The sequence below is a fragment of the Colletotrichum karsti genome (assembly GCF_011947395.1).
Source record: "Colletotrichum karsti strain CkLH20 chromosome Unknown Scaffold36, whole genome shotgun sequence".
In the NCBI taxonomy this organism is placed as follows: domain Eukaryota; kingdom Fungi; phylum Ascomycota; class Sordariomycetes; order Glomerellales; family Glomerellaceae; genus Colletotrichum; species Colletotrichum karsti.
The window spans coordinates 223,396-239,059 of record NW_024065936.1 but is presented as its reverse complement, the minus strand read 5'-3'; the positions used below and the strand labels follow the sequence as shown (position 1 = coordinate 239,059).

The window sequence follows — 15,664 nt, the reverse complement described above, 5'->3', positions numbered from 1 at the left end:
ATGGCGCCTTCTCAGCCCAGCATGGGTGAGCAACCAACATGGAAGTCGGGTGGCATTTAACCCCCCGAGAAGCGATCACTGTCAGGGTTTATCAACTTCAATTCAGGCGAATGTCTTCAAATTCATTTCATTGTCGCGTATATCGCCCATTCTGATTGGAACCTATGCCTTGGTTACGCACACTATTTCCACTGCACATCGAGGCAAAGCGAGGTTCTTGGAGGTCTCCAGGAAAGGCAAATACGGGGAAGCCCAAAAGACGAAATCTGCGCAAACGCGCAAGAGCCCCGCTCCTCAAGCCGAGTGGCTTACAAACGCACCAGATGAAGATTCAACGAGAAACAAATTGCTTTCTCGAGAATTGCGCGGCGGCTTGGTAAACAGTTTTTCCAAGTCTCAATGGTATCGTCTGCAGGCCGTACGCGATCAACCACGCCTCAGCCGCCCGTACCCAGTCAGCCAATCTTTCAAAGACGATCGAGCGGGGATCGTCTGGTCGTCGTCGAAGGTCCGCCAGAGGCAGTGGCAGATCTACAGGTACCTGCATTGCGACAGGCAGTCGACTGTGAGACGATGTCTCTCCACTGACAGGCGACTGTCCAGACGATGCAGACGAAACGATGTTGAGCAAGGTCAACGCAACTTGGCGCAGAGCAACCCACCAGTCGCTATTTGTCCACTGGGAAATTCCTTGTGTGCATTGAGCTCCTGCGAAAGTCCCCTCTCATCTTTTTTTTCTTTCGGTTTCCCTGAGGGCATGCAGTCGCAGACGAGTGTCGTTGGATGGTCTCTGTGCCCCTCCACGTCTGCGGGCATCTACTTTCGCGGCAGGGCCCTCGACTTGAGAGACGCTTAACGACAGACGAAAGCAGCACATGGATGTCCTTGCGCAGTAGAGTTTGCGCTTTCGTCCCGCTTGAACGGCACGGGCGAGGGTCATGCAGCTAACGCATTCGAGCGTATCTCTGTTAGCCCACGACTCACTTCCACGGTCGAAACGGCAATCCAGCCTGGTACTTGGAGGCTATCTGTATCATCCACCTCCCTTGAGGATCTGCGGCCCCTCCAAAGTTTCGAGCTGCCAGTGCGGGAGCTAACAACGCACAGAAACTGGTTGATATGGAGATGAAGACATTGAAACCAACGAGAGAGACGGAGTGGACTTGAAGAATACCAAAACAGGTACCTCATACCAACCGCGGGTGGCAACCGCCTACTTCATGGAAGCAAACCATGAGACGAGTTCTGGCTTCGTCAAACGACATGCGCCATTTGCAAGGCATGGCGTCGTGAGATGTCACTCACATCTGCAAGTTCAATCGGGACGCAGATGGCAAGAACTCATTGCTTCACTCAGACATGGACGTTAGAACCGCTGCTACCGGCGCCTGGATTTTGGCCCTGAACCTCGAGTTCGCTGCTACTGCGCGCGAGGTCGACAACCTGAACAAAGAACAGCCAGCCGCAAGGACAGCACCGTTCTTGATACAGTCAACGACGTCTGATCGTCGCACTCAAATCGACGAGCCGGATGACCAGGGGGCCTGGATCCCCTTGGTGTGTGCCAGGATCACGTTCGACTTCCAGGTCCAGCTCCTCATTCCATTGTGCGCGACCCTCCCAAACGGCTTTTCCATTCTCGACAATGAATGCCATTGCGAAGAGAGCTTGCATATGTTGTATACACGTTCAAGCCCAGTCACAAAACACTCAATCGAAGACACCTGCCAAACTGCACGCCAAACCGACCTCTGGGCCATTTTTGCAAGGTACATCGAAGAGAGGGCATCATGCCCCCTGAGGATCACACTGGAGGGTGACGGAAGCGTCTGCGTGTCGCTGGGACGGTGCCCATGTCGAACAAGGCCAGACCCTGAACGGGTGGCCCGGGGAACGGCGACGATTGGCTGGACATTCGGTAAGCGGCACCTCGCTGTCTTCGTCTCATTTTGTCGGTCTCCCTTCTGCCATCATTCTGCCCAACCAAAAAGACGGTGGCTTTACCGGTCGCCGTCAAGCCATTGTCTGGCGCGTTCCGGTCGAGTCGAGTCCACGGCGAGCACCGGTTCACGGCAAACCGCAAACGGCCATGGACTGATGTGTTGGCTGAAGGACATCACGATGGGAGTTGGAAATCCGTCAGTCACGGATCTCACATACGGTGGGGCGGGAGGCAGCTCCTGCTTACACAGTCATGAGTTCACGACCGTATGTTGTCCTGGAGAAAAGGATGTTGTTCTGGACGAGAGTCACGCGGAGGAATCTCCTCCTCTCAAGCCCTCAGCCCGGTCGTCTTCTGGAAGGCGTGAAGAACGGCCGAGGCAGCTCAGGCGCGGCTAATCCCCACATCGGGAGACCATCATACCGCGCCAACCCGCGATGGCAATTCGTGGTTCAGCCTCCATCCGACTTGCGATTAGTTGTCAATCTGACGAGCAAGACTCGTCCGAAGCTTGATATCGATGGATTGCACCATTACGGCGCCACTGAGCCTGTCTTCTTTGGCACTCCTGATTGCTGTGAAGGAGCCGGGCGAGTTCACAGTGGAAGACGACGACGGGGTTGTCAAATGGGGTCGCGTCAGTCATGGGAGGCCCCTGCTCGCTAGTTTTGTCGTCGACAGGGGTGGGCGGGCAGCAAGAGGAGGTTAACGGACGTTCTGGGTGGTGGTGGTGGTGAGGCGCTGATCGACAGCGGACGAGGCTCATGGCCAACTGGCGGCCGAGTAGCTATGGCCACTGCCGGGTCTTGGTCGATCAACCGTATGAACGAAGACTGCCATTGCAACGCCTTTGATACCTCCCAGAAGAGGTTACCAAGTCCAGCCGGCGTGCCAGTTTTTGGCGCATTCCAGCACAGCCAAAGTTAGCTCATCTTTTACAATCTACAGATACAGAGATCTCTGTCTTTTGGCGAGATGAGGTTGGGCGACCCTGGGAAAACCCACAGGAGCTCAGCGTGTCGCTGCTTGGGTGCTTGGGTATGAGTGGGAGAGGTGGGGAGAGCACAGACAAGCAGCTGCAGGGCATCCCAACTTCCAAGGGGTGGGCAGGACGGATTTGGGGTCACTCACGCCAATGAGCTTGGCTCTCTGACCGGTACGGAGTTCTCTTGCTGCTGTCTACTGCGTGGGAAATGGGAAGAGGGGGGGCCGGACGACGGTTTCACCATGTGCTATGCTGCCATGTGCATCTGGCGTTTGCCTGCACGAACAGCCTTGGATGGCTTTGGATTTCCCTCTCTTCGTGGTGCGAATAGACATGTTTACCGCCACAACTGTCATCGTACAAGAGGGCAGAGGAAGGGAAGGAAAGTTCAAGGGGCCTTGACAGTGTTGCTGGGTACCGACCATTGCCCTTCGTTTCTGGCGCAAGGTGCTGGCCAGTTTGGCTGCGTCTACTTCGCAGTACGAGTGGGTGCTGTCAAGGAGGCCCCTGGGATCTGCAGACATGGGGCGGGGGGGCCCAATTCCGTATCTGTCGTGCTCAACGCCAGAATAACAAGGGTGTCGTCGACTTTGCCGCCGCAGTAAAGCAAAAGGCACCTGGGCCCTTTTTCCTTTCTGCTTGTCCTTGGGTGGCACCAAGGGGGATTACGGCTCTGCTGTCAGTGGAGTGCTAGAGAGAGAACCCCACGGGAGAATCTTAATGAGAGGGGGAGAAGAGGAGGAGGAAGAGCTTTGCATATCCGTGCAGGTATGTAAGTTGGCAGGTGTCGTGTGCCTTTTTCTTCGGTCGTCTTGCTCGTCATCTTGCTGCGACGACGTCCAATCCAACATCAGCATAGAGGAGGGGTGCCTCTTTGGCGCGTCGGTCAATCATCTAGTGTTGATCGATGCTGACCTTGCCTGCCCGAAGGTTCGGTCCCCTACTCGTACACCTTGCCTTCCGAAGTGCTCTCTCTGCCTTGGCTTGAAGCGCCTTAGCTCAGCTCGAGTACCGATACACGATGAAGCCGCTGAGGGAGGGCACCCGCGGCATGTCGGGTACGTACCTGCACCTTACCATGCCAGGTTGTTAGGACGGATAATTAATTCTTTGGTCTCCAAGCAGCGCGAGAGCCGGTGCAATGGTGGACAGTGGACGCTCCACTCACTCTGCTCGTTTTTGGCAGGTGAAGAAGAGCATCCCAGCTTCGGTGCCGGATCAACATCGGCATGTCTTTGACGACATGCGATAACGATACGCAGAGCAAGCTTCCCCCCTCGTGACCACATAGCTTCCATCGCATAAACACCCGAAAAGAAGGATAGACGACGGGGCAACTTCTAATCGAATTCCTGTCTCTGGAAACCAACGTCTCCCCTCTCGCGTTGCAACCCTAAATGCTATCGGTCACAACCTTTTTGTGCCGAAGCATCATCATCAAACCAAACACCAACCCCGCCATCGCCGCCGTCACCCTCCTCCGACCCCTCCAGACCAGAGCTCGATTCTCGACGACAACCCGCACAATGGCTCCCCCTCGACGTGCCCTCGACTTTGTCGACTTTGTCAACGCCTCCCCCACCCGTGAGTTTCCCAATCCTCAATTACCAGCCAGCTGCAACAGCAAGAAGCTAACCCTGTACCTCCAACAGCCTACCACGCCTGCGCGACCGCCGCCGCCCGCCTCGAAAAGGCCGGCTTCACAAAGATCAAGGAGCGCGACTCCTGGAACTCGTCCCTCCGACCCGGCGGCAAATACTACCTCACCCGCAATGGCTCCTCCATCGTCGCCTTCGCCATCGGCAAGAAGTGGAAGCCCGGCAACCCCGTCGCCATGATCGGCGCCCACACCGACTCCCCCTGCCTGCGCATCAAGCCCGTCTCCAAGAAGAACAACGTCGGCTTCCTCCAGGTCGGCGTCGAGACCTACGGCGGCGGCATCTGGCACAGCTGGTTCGACCGCGACCTGTCCATCGCCGGCCGCGTCCTCGTCAAGGACAAGGACGGCAACTTCGTCCAGAAGCTGATCAAGGTCGACAAGCCCCTCCTCCGCATCCCCACCCTCGCCATCCACCTCGACCGCTCCTCCAACTTCGACCCCAACAAGGAGAGCGAGCTCTTCCCCATCGCCGGCCTCGCCACCGCAGAGCTCAACAAGGGCGTCACCACCACCACCACTGACGACTCCGAGGAGGACTTCAAGCCCCTCAAGGCCATGACGGAGCGTCACCACCCGCACATCCTCGACGTCATCGCCTCCCACGCAGAGGTCGACACCGACGCCGTCGTCGACTTCGAGCTCGTCCTCTACGACGTCCAGAAGTCCTGCCTCGGCGGCCTCAACGACGAGTTCATCTTCTCCGCCCGCCTCGACAACCTCAACATGACATACTGCTCCGTCGAGGGCCTCATCGCCTCCGTCCGCGACGACGCCATCCTCGACAACGACTCCACCATCCGCCTCGTCACCTGCTTCGACCACGAGGAGATCGGCTCCACCTCCGCCCACGGCGCCAACTCCAACCTCCTCCCCGCCGTCCTCCGCCGCCTCGCCTCCCTCCCCGGCTCGCGCGACACCGCCTCCGACGGCTCCTACGCCGTCGTCCACGACGGCGACTACGAGTCCACCGCCTACGAACAGACTCTCTCCCGCTCTTTCCTCGTCTCCGCCGACATGGCCCACTCCGTCCACCCCAACTACGCCGGCAAGTACGAGTCCTCCCACCAGCCCGCCATGAACGGCGGCACCGTCATCAAGGTCAACGCCAACCAGCGCTACGCGACCAACTCCCCGGGAATCGTCCTCCTCCAGGAGTGCGCCCGCCTCGCCGCCGTGCCCCTGCAGCTCTTCGTCGTCCGCAACGACTCCCCCTGCGGCTCCACCATCGGCCCCATGCTCAGCGCCAAGCTCGGCGTCCGCACCCTCGACCTCGGCAACCCCCAGCTCAGCATGCACTCCATCCGCGAGACCGGCGGCAGCGCCGACGTCGAGCACGCCGTCAAGCTCTTCGAGAGCTTCTACGAGCGCTTCGGCGAGCTCGAGGAGAAGATCCTCGTCGATTAGGCGGCCCGGCGCGCTGTTGGTGAGTGAGTGTGTGTGGGGGCGCGTTGGCGTGTGTATGTTTGATGTATCTTCAATATAGCGGCGTTGTGGGCGGTGGGGTGGTTGTGGTGTTGAGCATGTCGGGAATATGCAAATCGATTTTGAAGCGCTTCAAGTTTGCTCCGTCTCGTTTGGTCGTGCTACGTGAAAACTGCCTTGGTTGACCGCATTGGCTACGCGATGTTCCGTTTCTGCAACCGTTTTATCCGTACGTGGAAACTGATGACCAGTCTGAATGAATGAATGTTCTGCTCCGTCAGTGTGATCATCATGTGCGTGCAGGCGACTTATCAAGAAGCAAAACATATCATCCGCCATTGACATGGTCCAATGCGCTGTCAGGATGGCTTTTCGATTGCTATCTGCCCTGTTTTCTGGTCTCTTCGATTCCAGCTTGCGAATATCGGGTCACCAGCCCTCGTAGATCACTGCCCGGCGGCGGATAGGCCACCGTGTTGTCCTCGATGATCCTCGGGATCAACAGAAAGAAGACGGCATGGGGGATTCGAGGGGTTCCAGGCCATCACGCTGTAATGTATTTCCGTACGCTACTCGCTATGACTATTTGCACGCAGATACGCTCTTAACAACACCCCATCCGACTCGCCTGGTGCCAGTGAGACCAAGAGCCGTATTCATTCCTTTTTGTATCTCTTGTCAAACTCTTTCCACATGTTTTCGATCCTAGCGTCCATTTTCTTCTGGAAGTTCTCTAGCACGCGCTTGATTTCGGCAGCACTGCCCTCGTTGTTCGGCGTACTCGATACGGGCTCATTACCAGCTGCCAAAGTGCTCGAGCCGGTATTCTGCAACTCGCTTTCTCTTCGCAGCCTCCTCATGATCTTCTTCAGCTCCTTTTCCGTTACTCGCTGGTTTGTCATGTTGAAGAGACCGATTCTCCTGTAACCTTCCGCTTCCCAGAATGTGTACAACACTTTGGCTGATCCGTCCGCGGGTGGCTCGAACGGCATGTCCTCGGTTTGCTTCTGTAAAACGGGTATGTCATCGTCTTCGGACGGCTCATCCTCAACTGGATTCTCGTTGGATGGCTCATCGGCTGGCTTCTTTTCGGCTTGGATTGGCTCTCCAGCTGGTTCATTCTTTTCCACCTCTTTCGCCGTGTCTTTCATCCTGAGAAGTTGATTTTGAGGCAGTGGGGATTCTGGTTCTGGTTTCTGGCTGGTCGCTCCATCATTCGCCAGTGAGAGTTCGGTGGGCAAATTCTGGTCGTCTTTGTGCTCGACATCATTTTCTTGGTGAACGCTTTCGTCATCTTGGCTACTGGCCGTATCGATGGCCTCAGATGACTCAATCGACGACTCGAGGCCATGACCTCCCAGAAGATCGTCGGTGGCGGACGTTCCGTTGGCTTGAGTGCTCCTTGCTGGGAGCTCGCCATCTCTAATGGTCATGTCTACCGAACTGCTGGGCTGACTCTCCTGTGGGTTCGATAAATTGTCTTTAGACAGTCTGCTTCCGACGTGAGCTGGTTCCTGATGTGTGGGCTGGTCTTCAGAGAGATTTATCTCGGGGCTCGGAGTGGTCTCAACGGCGGAGGACTTCTCTTTATGCTCTGGCGTGTTCGTCTGACTGGGCGGCGGTGGAGAGTCCGCCACCAACTCAAAAACGTCTTCCACGTACGTTACGGGCCGTTCGGGTTGCGCATCATCGGCGTATCGTACAGGAAAATGGCCCATGTCAAGATATTCCAAGAGCGTCTGGGGAGTACCTCTTTGGTGGACTGTGGGGAGCTCTATGACGCGTCTCTTGCCGAGGAATCTACCCTTGCTAGCTGGCATTACTTTACTGTCTTCTGCAGCTTTCTGCTTGGGTTCCGTTTCGTTTCCATTGGTAGCTTCCAGGGCCTCTGGCTTATGGTTACCGCATTTTGTATTGTCTTCGTCACCTTGTCTAGGTTTCTGCTCGTCGGTTTTCTTTTCGTCTTTATTGCCTTCTGAGGCTTTCTGCTTGTCTGTGTCGGGTTTCATGACGGGCCTACCATGCTCGCTGACGGGCGAATCGTTCTTGTCGTTCTCGGAGGCGACCATTCTCCTCTGAAGGCCAGCTTGACTCTGAAGGTTAACTCTCTCAAGGTTAGCAATCATGTCAAACAAGCTGTCGATCGAGTCGTCGAGATCCGACCATCTCTTACCAGTTGGGCCAACGTCGCTGTTGCTGCTGCTAGACTTGTTCTCCATTTTCTCGACCGTGTTGTAGACGAATAAGTACGAAGCGTTAATGGGGTATTGAAAGAAAAAGAATGAAATCCAATATGTGCTATGGGTACGGCTTTGTCGATGGGAATGAGGGATTGTTGAAGTGTGGTGGGTTCCGCAAAGCGAACTGTGTCTTGGGGGTACTGATGTTCCCGGGCACTTTCCTCAACCTCATGGGATGGACGTTGCAGTAGGCATGATGGCCTTCTTCTGCATGTTTTCTACTGTTCCTGCTGCCATTACTGCTGTTTGTTGTCTTGTGGGTTGGTGGTAGGAAGGGTCGGCCCATCTCTCGCACTTTGCGGCCTCATGGCACACGATATCTACGACGGCAGGAGCGAATCTTTCCTGTCAATTGCAGTGAACACCTTCATAACGTCTGACGCTTTTCGTCGAAATTCGAGTTAGTTCTACATGAGTTCCTTCGCTAGGTGTGCAATTTGCATATAATGCCACGTAGACTGGACATCTTACTACATTCCATCTCTCCTACAAGCTGGAAGTTAATGACCGGAGGGACACCGGCGAAAAGTGGAGTAAGCCGGAATACTCAGAACGTCTTCCGATCGTCCGGCCGGTGACTGCAGGCCATGGACAAAACGATGAGATAGATGATCAATTTACTTACAATGCCAGAGTATCACGCTGGAGAATCGAAGCGGGAACATCGAGACTATGCCACTCTGCGATTATGTTATCGGAAGCCATCCATATGTCCTACAACCCATAGGTATGCAAAGAACACAATGTCGCGGCTTGATCTAAGTTGTAAGTCCAGTTAAAATAAGCCTCTTTCCTGCTCGTCAACTTTTCCAGGTGACACGAAATTTCGATGAATGGTTTGCCACATCGCGCCAGAAAAGGACGATGCGGCACCCTGTTGGTGAGGTGGAAACCCGGCAGGCTGCCAGAAAACCCCGCCCAACGACGCTGATTTGCTCCAGCACCTGCATGGTCCTAAGCCTCGAATAGTGCGGCAATGTTGACTGGGTACGGCTCCCGTGTTGTAGAGGTAACATTTCGTTCTTATAATTACGTAACTAATCGTGAGATATGCGACGCCGCGAGTTCGATTCTCGCCGGGAGCATTTTTTGCTTCCGGGTTGTTTTTTTCATCAAGTGTGGGTGGATCTCCAACTTCTTGTCTTAATTGATGATAGATATCTTTTAAAAGTAGATGCATATAATTAATTGGTGCATATATCTTTTGATCAAAGTAGTCTGTGTTAAATGACGCTTCAGAAGAAGGTATCTAGTTCTTTTAGCTAACTTATGCTTGGGTGATGATATGAGGAGAAGGAGGACCTGAGTATGTTACCACCCAACCACCACCACCTTAAAAGTTAGAGACAACAATAAGTAGTAGAGGTCTTCTTGACATTAGACAACTTTCCAATGAACCACTCTTATTGAAATTGACCGGTCCATCATACAGCAGCTCCCCGACCTCAGGCGAGCCGTCCGCTAGATCGGCCGTGCAGAGCATGCAGCAGCGGAACTCAAGCAGCCTTCGCATCCGCCATCAACTCTCATTGCATTGTGATTTATCGCACCGCATGCGCTACCGTCTCGATTTGCATGCAACTAATAAGCAAATCACTTGCCGTTCATATCTTTCATTGGGTATACAATCTCCAAGTTTCATTTAGCAAGCTAGCCAATCATCCTGATAATGAAGCAATGCGGATAGACGTCAACCAAGCAACGCAGATATCAGCTCATCATTCACAATTCACAGTTTGATGCTGTCTAAGCAGCCCTCTTCATCCTTACGGGACATCATTTAGAGAATTGGGAATGACTGAATAGTGAATGTTATCCGTTGAACTTGCCAAACCTCAGACATGGGATGGTGCTCGACTCAACCTGGATACTCATTACTCTAAAGTGATCTAATGCTGTTTGCGTAAGGCCGGAGTAGAGCAATAAGACCAATTGGCATCGCTTGACAGCATTAGAACCCGCTCCGTGCCGTGCGGAAGAGTCTTTGCCGGCCTGGGTCGGATAGAACGATGATACCGGCCTGCGAAGCGTTGGGCATCTCCACAATATCGGATCACGATTTTGGCCTCAGTCTCAGCTGTAGTAATATTGCAACCTTTGCGTTGGATATGTTCACAATGATAGCCTGGATGGATCCTTGACGAAGAATTGAACTTATGAAGGGACGAGAACCGGCTTTCAAGACTGAAGTTCTGGAAATCGGGGTGTGAGGCCACAACCATGCACATCGACCTTGTAGACCTTACAACTTCCCAACCCGTACTAACAGAAACTTGAACTATACCGAACACAGGCCCTTGCCCGGGAAACACACCTCCCAGTGGACTAGCCAGCTTTGTACGTTGTCAACAAAAGATTCAAAACTCGATACCGCACCGAATCAAGCAGCCGTCTTCAAAGAAGACTTTGACACGAGAGACACTCGTCGGCTTTCGGAAAATCCGTAGCCAGCGTCACAGGCACTCGAAGACACCGATACCAAGCAGGAAACGAGGATGCTACATATCGAGCTGGACATCAACGACGACTTCATCTTGACCAATTCTCATCCGTCGGACGACATTGAGCGCTTTCAGAGAGGTGGAGGACTGCCAAGGAGGGCGTCATCATAGCTCCCCAGGCTAAGGTGATGGGTGTTCTGTTAGACGGGCTGGGAATGGTGGATCTGGGACGTGAAGAATACACAGAACCAGAGCAGATCAACGAGGGCATACGACAACAGACGATGATGGTCGATGACAAGTGATAATGGACGATTGCAAACGAGGAACGATAGCAACGGAGTCGAAGACGGAAATAAATGCAGGTATAGTGAGTACTTCTGTAACGAGACAGGAATGCAGAATCGAAGAATCAGTATTATACGAGAGGCGTCGTTATGGGGCGATGAAATACGGTAAAGACGAAACAGTATCTGAGCCTCAAACGACGACGACGATGCTATTCTGATCAACGACTGAGAACGTTCAGGCAGTTGCGTGTTTCTCTGCTAGTTCAATCGCACTGAGAAGTGCTAACTCAAAATGGGTATGAGCGAACAAAACTTGAGGATTCACCAAACACCAGGGAGGAAACCCCGACATGCTTCAGCCGTCGAATAGTTCACAACAACTCCCGATTACCTTCACAACCTATAACTCACAACCCGCTCTCCAATTCAAAGTACAAACCACACCGTTTAGCGCCTCCATCGTTTCCAACTCCCGCCGACGTCTCGCAACAACAGAAATAGGGGGACCTCCCAGTGAAAAGTCTATCCAGGGATAACAGGCCCAGACTCGACGGAAGGTGTTCTGAGTCACGGTCGACGAGTCCCCCAGAAACTCAGATGAGGTGGAGGGAGTCACGGATGGAAGATGGTAGAAGTATTCCGGAGCCGGCGGGGGAAGGAAGGAAGGAAGGCGTTCATCTGCTCCGTGTCCCCCCTCCCCCCCTCTCAAATCGGGCTCTGCCGTCCCCAGCCAGCTAACCCAGTCCATACCAACTCACGCGGAGATCTGGTCCCGGAGTTATATTTCCGTACAGCAGTTCGAGTCTATTTACTCACGTCCTCCCTGTTCTTGGAGCCCAACGGCGCGGCCGGACTTCGCGGCTTTGCTGGGGCTGTCAGGCCGAGCCGTATAGGTAAGGATCGAACTACTCATCATTACAGAAAACACGAGGCTCGGCTCGAACTCCCCTTTCCCTCCCACCTCGGGGGCATCGCTCGACAGACAGCTTTTCCCGAGCGGATCTCGACGCCAGCGGGAATTGCCAAGTAAGCATATCCGGGGGGAGGGGGGAACAAGATAGAAAAACCTCCCCCTCGCTTCGAACTACCGCTCTAGATGTACCCCGGATTTCATTTCTTCTACCCAGGCAGAATCCGGCGTATCACAGCATGGTTCGACAGTCTGAGGAGGGAACATCGATCGCCACGGTGGCGCCATACCCAACCTCCTGACCTCCTTGACAGTAGTAGATATTCTGCCCCGCGGTTACGGCTGGTGCACCCCGATTAAGCCTCATCAAAGCCTTTGAAGCGCCCGACCTACCACCCACACGGGAAACGCTGGGCCCGCTTGCACAGCCTCAATCGAACCGTCATTGAACGTTGACGATGATACCAAAAACCCTACGACGACTAACACCGGACCTTCCCACCGGCCGACCTCCCCGGCGGGGACGCTGCTCATTCATCCGTTCGGTTTTTGGGGGAGGAAGGACGAGTCTAAAAAAATGGTCTCAGATCCGAATCACCTCACTTAGAATTTCGATACGGCCTACATACCAATTCGCATCGTCAATTCCCCCCCAGAATCCCATTCCCCCTTCCCTTTGCGGCGAACAAAAGAGCGCCATCTCCGAAACGAAGGATCTGATTTGACTCAAGCACGTCCCCCCGTTCGTAAAAAACGGAGTCGACTCGTAAAATCGGTGCCTCAATTGGTTCCTCGGTTACTCTGATGTTTTCTTTTTTGGCTTTTGGGGTCCTTGGGTCCTTGGGGTTCTCGAGCTTCGTCCCAAAGGCTTCTTTGTCACGTCCCGCTATGCTGTCAGTGTGAGACGAGGTCGGACGGGAACCACATTTGAGATAATCTTTTCGAGGGAGAGGGAGTTTGCTCCCACATCAGACGGTTTGACATATGACGACGAGAGTTGCCAAAATCATGCCATTTTCCCATAATCGACGAAACAACGTCGCTTTGAATTACTAGGGCCGCGGGCGCCGAAGGAACATGGACCGCCTCACCTGCCGGTCAAGTTGACATGCACAGCCTTGGCGTTGCAATACCCCGCGAGCCCGGCCTCCCCGAGCTCCCTCCCGATCCCGCTCTGCTTCACGCCGCCGAACGGCACCCTGAAATCCGAGTCGTTGCTGCTGTTGACCCACACCATGCCGGCCTCGACGTCCCTCGCGACGCGGTGCGCCCTCGCGAGGTCCCTCGTGAACAGCGCCGCGCCGAGCCCGTACGTCGTGTCGTTCGCCATGGCCAGCGCCTCCTCCTCCGCGCCGAACCTGACGACCGCGGCGCACGGCCCGAAGATCTCCTCCCGGTAGACCGTCATCGAGGTCTCGACGTCCGTGAAGACGGTGGGCTGGACGAAGAAGCCCTTGCCCGAGGCCTGCGGCGCCGGCCGGCCGCCCATGGCGACGGTGGCGCCCTCGTCCCGGGCCGTCTGGACGTATCGCAGGACGTTTTCGTATTGCGCCTTGGTGATCTGCGGGCCCTGGAAGGTGGCCTCCTCGAAGGGGTCCCCGACGACGGAGATGTCGCGCACGGCGGAGGTGAACTTTTCGATGAATGCCTCGTAGACGGCCTCGTGCACGAGGATCCGGGACGTGGCCGTGCAGACCTGTCCCTGATTGCTCATAATCCCTTCGTGAGACCACCTGGCAGCCTGGTCGAGATCGGCGTCCTCGAAGACGATCAGGGGTGATTTCCCGCCGGTCTCGAGGGTGATGTTCTTCAAGTTTCCGGCCGCGAGCTTCATGATTTCCCTTCCCGTAGCCGTGCTCCCCGTGAAAGCAATCTTGTCAACGCCAGCGTGACTCGCGAGAGCGGCTCCAGCGTCACGACCGTACCCGTTGATGACGTTGACCACGCCCGGAGGAAACCCAGCCTCCTTGACCAGCTTGGCGACGTACAACATCGACAACGGCGTCTGCTCCGCCAGCTTCAGCACGACGGTATTTCCACACGCCAGCGCGGGTCCCAGCTTCCACGCGGCCATGTCGAGGGGGTAGTTCCACGGGATGATCTGGCCGCACACGCCCAGGGGCTCCTTGATCGTGTAGGCCAGCTTGTCCGGCCCGACGTCCATCGTCTGGCCGTGCAGCTTGTCGGCCCAGCCGGCGTAGTAGCGGATGACCTCGGAGAAGTGCGGGACGTCGACGTCGCGGCACACCGAGTACGGCTTCCCGTTGTCGAGGGTCTCGATGGTGGCCAGGGTCTCCAGGTTCGCGTCGACCATGTCGGCGAGCCTCATCATCATGTAGCCGCGCTCCGTCCCGGAGATCCGCCTCCAGGAGGGGTGCACGAACGCCGCGCGGGCCGCCGCGACGGCCTTGTCGACGTCCGCGGCAGACGCGGCATACACGTCGCAGATGTCCTCCTCGTTGCTTTTGTCACCATCATCATCAGCCGCCGTATCCGGATAAACCAACCAAAAAGGAGCACTCACGAGGGATTGACGGTGACCAGAGTTCTCCCGTCGGCACTCTCGACAAAGTCGTTCCCGATGAACAGCCCCCTGGGCTGGGACCACGATCTGCCGTTGGGCGCGGTGAGGACCGTCGCGGTGCTCGTCGCAGCCGACGTCGAAAACGAGGCTGTGGCTCGCTGGACGCACGCCCGCGGGGCGAGTGGAATCGGCCGGCGCCGACTCGGTGCGTGGGACACCCCGGAAAAGGAGGACGAGGCCAGACGGCGGGCCAAGTCGGAAAGGACGGAGCGCGTGGGAGTGGGCATGGTTCGCGAGAACGAGAGGGGACGACGCGGATGCGGATGCACACGCAGGCGCGCGATAGTCGGTGAGGTCATCCCGCTGCTGCCGACCCTTTTTTTTTTTTTCACCTTCAATCCTTCTCCGGATCCCCCTGGTTAGTAAGTCGAGGAGGTTTGAAGTGAGGTGGGAGGTAATAGGGCAAGGCGAGGTACGGTGACAGCGCATGTGCTCCGCAAAGGAGGGGGAGGGGGAGGGCGGGGGAGCTCACAGCTGCTCCAAGTGTGAGATTCCCGAGTGCCCCGATCGTACCTGATATCACGTCCCACCATTTTCCCGAATAGGACAACTCATCCACCCACGGCCACGGCTTCGGCCGCGGCTCCGGGATTTAATCGGGTCGCGTGAATGGTCGCCGGAACTGCTCGTCAAACTGCAGCGCCGAGATGCGCTGCATCATGTATGTACAATCAGGGACAGGCTATAAAAAACACACACACAATATGCATGTTCGGCCCCGTACAATACACACGCATCAAGGGCGTCTCGGAGAATAAGGGGGGCGTGTGCCATTTCCGACTGCGCTGATCCGAAAAGCACACGAAGAAGAAAGAATCACACAAGACCCGAATAGGACGAGGACGGGTTCGGAACCGGTACAAAGCGAGGGACGTGCTCCAGTCAGGACGATGTACCTCTACCTCCCTACCTCACGACATCGAGGCCGTCGGAGAAGGGGGGACCCCTCGAGACCTCACGAAGTCAGTCAACGAACGCGACCGGCCGAGCAGAGCCAGACAGGCAACACCGTTGGTGTGAAGAATGAAAAAAAGGCCAAGGAAAAAAAAATCTCATCAGCTGAAAAATCTTTAGTGTGCGGTGGTCGCGTGCCCGGCGGGAAGATTTTACCAGACATCCCGACCAGGCCTCCAACCTCACACATCCTAGCAACAAGGGAAAAAAAACACCAAAAAAACAACGACAACGAG

The 15,664-nt window shown here is 55.5% G+C and overlaps 3 protein-coding genes across 3 annotated transcripts; 1 reads left to right on the top strand and 2 right to left on the bottom strand.

Annotated features, from left to right (window-relative positions):
• Nucleotides 1-1,359: 1,359 nt before the first annotated feature.
• Nucleotides 1,360-5,991, top strand: CkaCkLH20_09840 (aminopeptidase I zinc metalloprotease; the record flags this gene model as incomplete). Its single annotated transcript, XM_038892555.1, has 3 exons — nucleotides 1,360-1,607; nucleotides 4,357-4,511; nucleotides 4,580-5,991. The coding sequence occupies 3 exons, from the start codon at nucleotides 1,360-1,362 to the stop codon at nucleotides 5,989-5,991; spliced, it is 1,815 nt and encodes a 604-aa protein (XP_038742122.1).
• A 674-nt stretch (nucleotides 5,992-6,665) lies between these two features.
• CkaCkLH20_09839 (uncharacterized protein) lies at nucleotides 6,666-8,228 on the bottom strand (the record flags this gene model as incomplete). The annotated part of the gene is made up of 1 exon (XM_038892554.1): nucleotides 6,666-8,228. The coding sequence occupies one exon, from the start codon at nucleotides 8,226-8,228 to the stop codon at nucleotides 6,666-6,668; it is 1,563 nt and encodes a 520-aa protein (XP_038742121.1).
• Nucleotides 8,229-12,977: 4,749 nt separating this feature from the next.
• Nucleotides 12,978-14,701, bottom strand: CkaCkLH20_09838 (putative aldehyde dehydrogenase; the record flags this gene model as incomplete). Its single annotated transcript, XM_038892553.1, has 2 exons — nucleotides 12,978-14,352; nucleotides 14,415-14,701. The coding sequence occupies 2 exons, from the start codon at nucleotides 14,699-14,701 to the stop codon at nucleotides 12,978-12,980; spliced, it is 1,662 nt and encodes a 553-aa protein (XP_038742120.1).
• Between the last annotated feature and the right edge of the window lie 963 nt (nucleotides 14,702-15,664).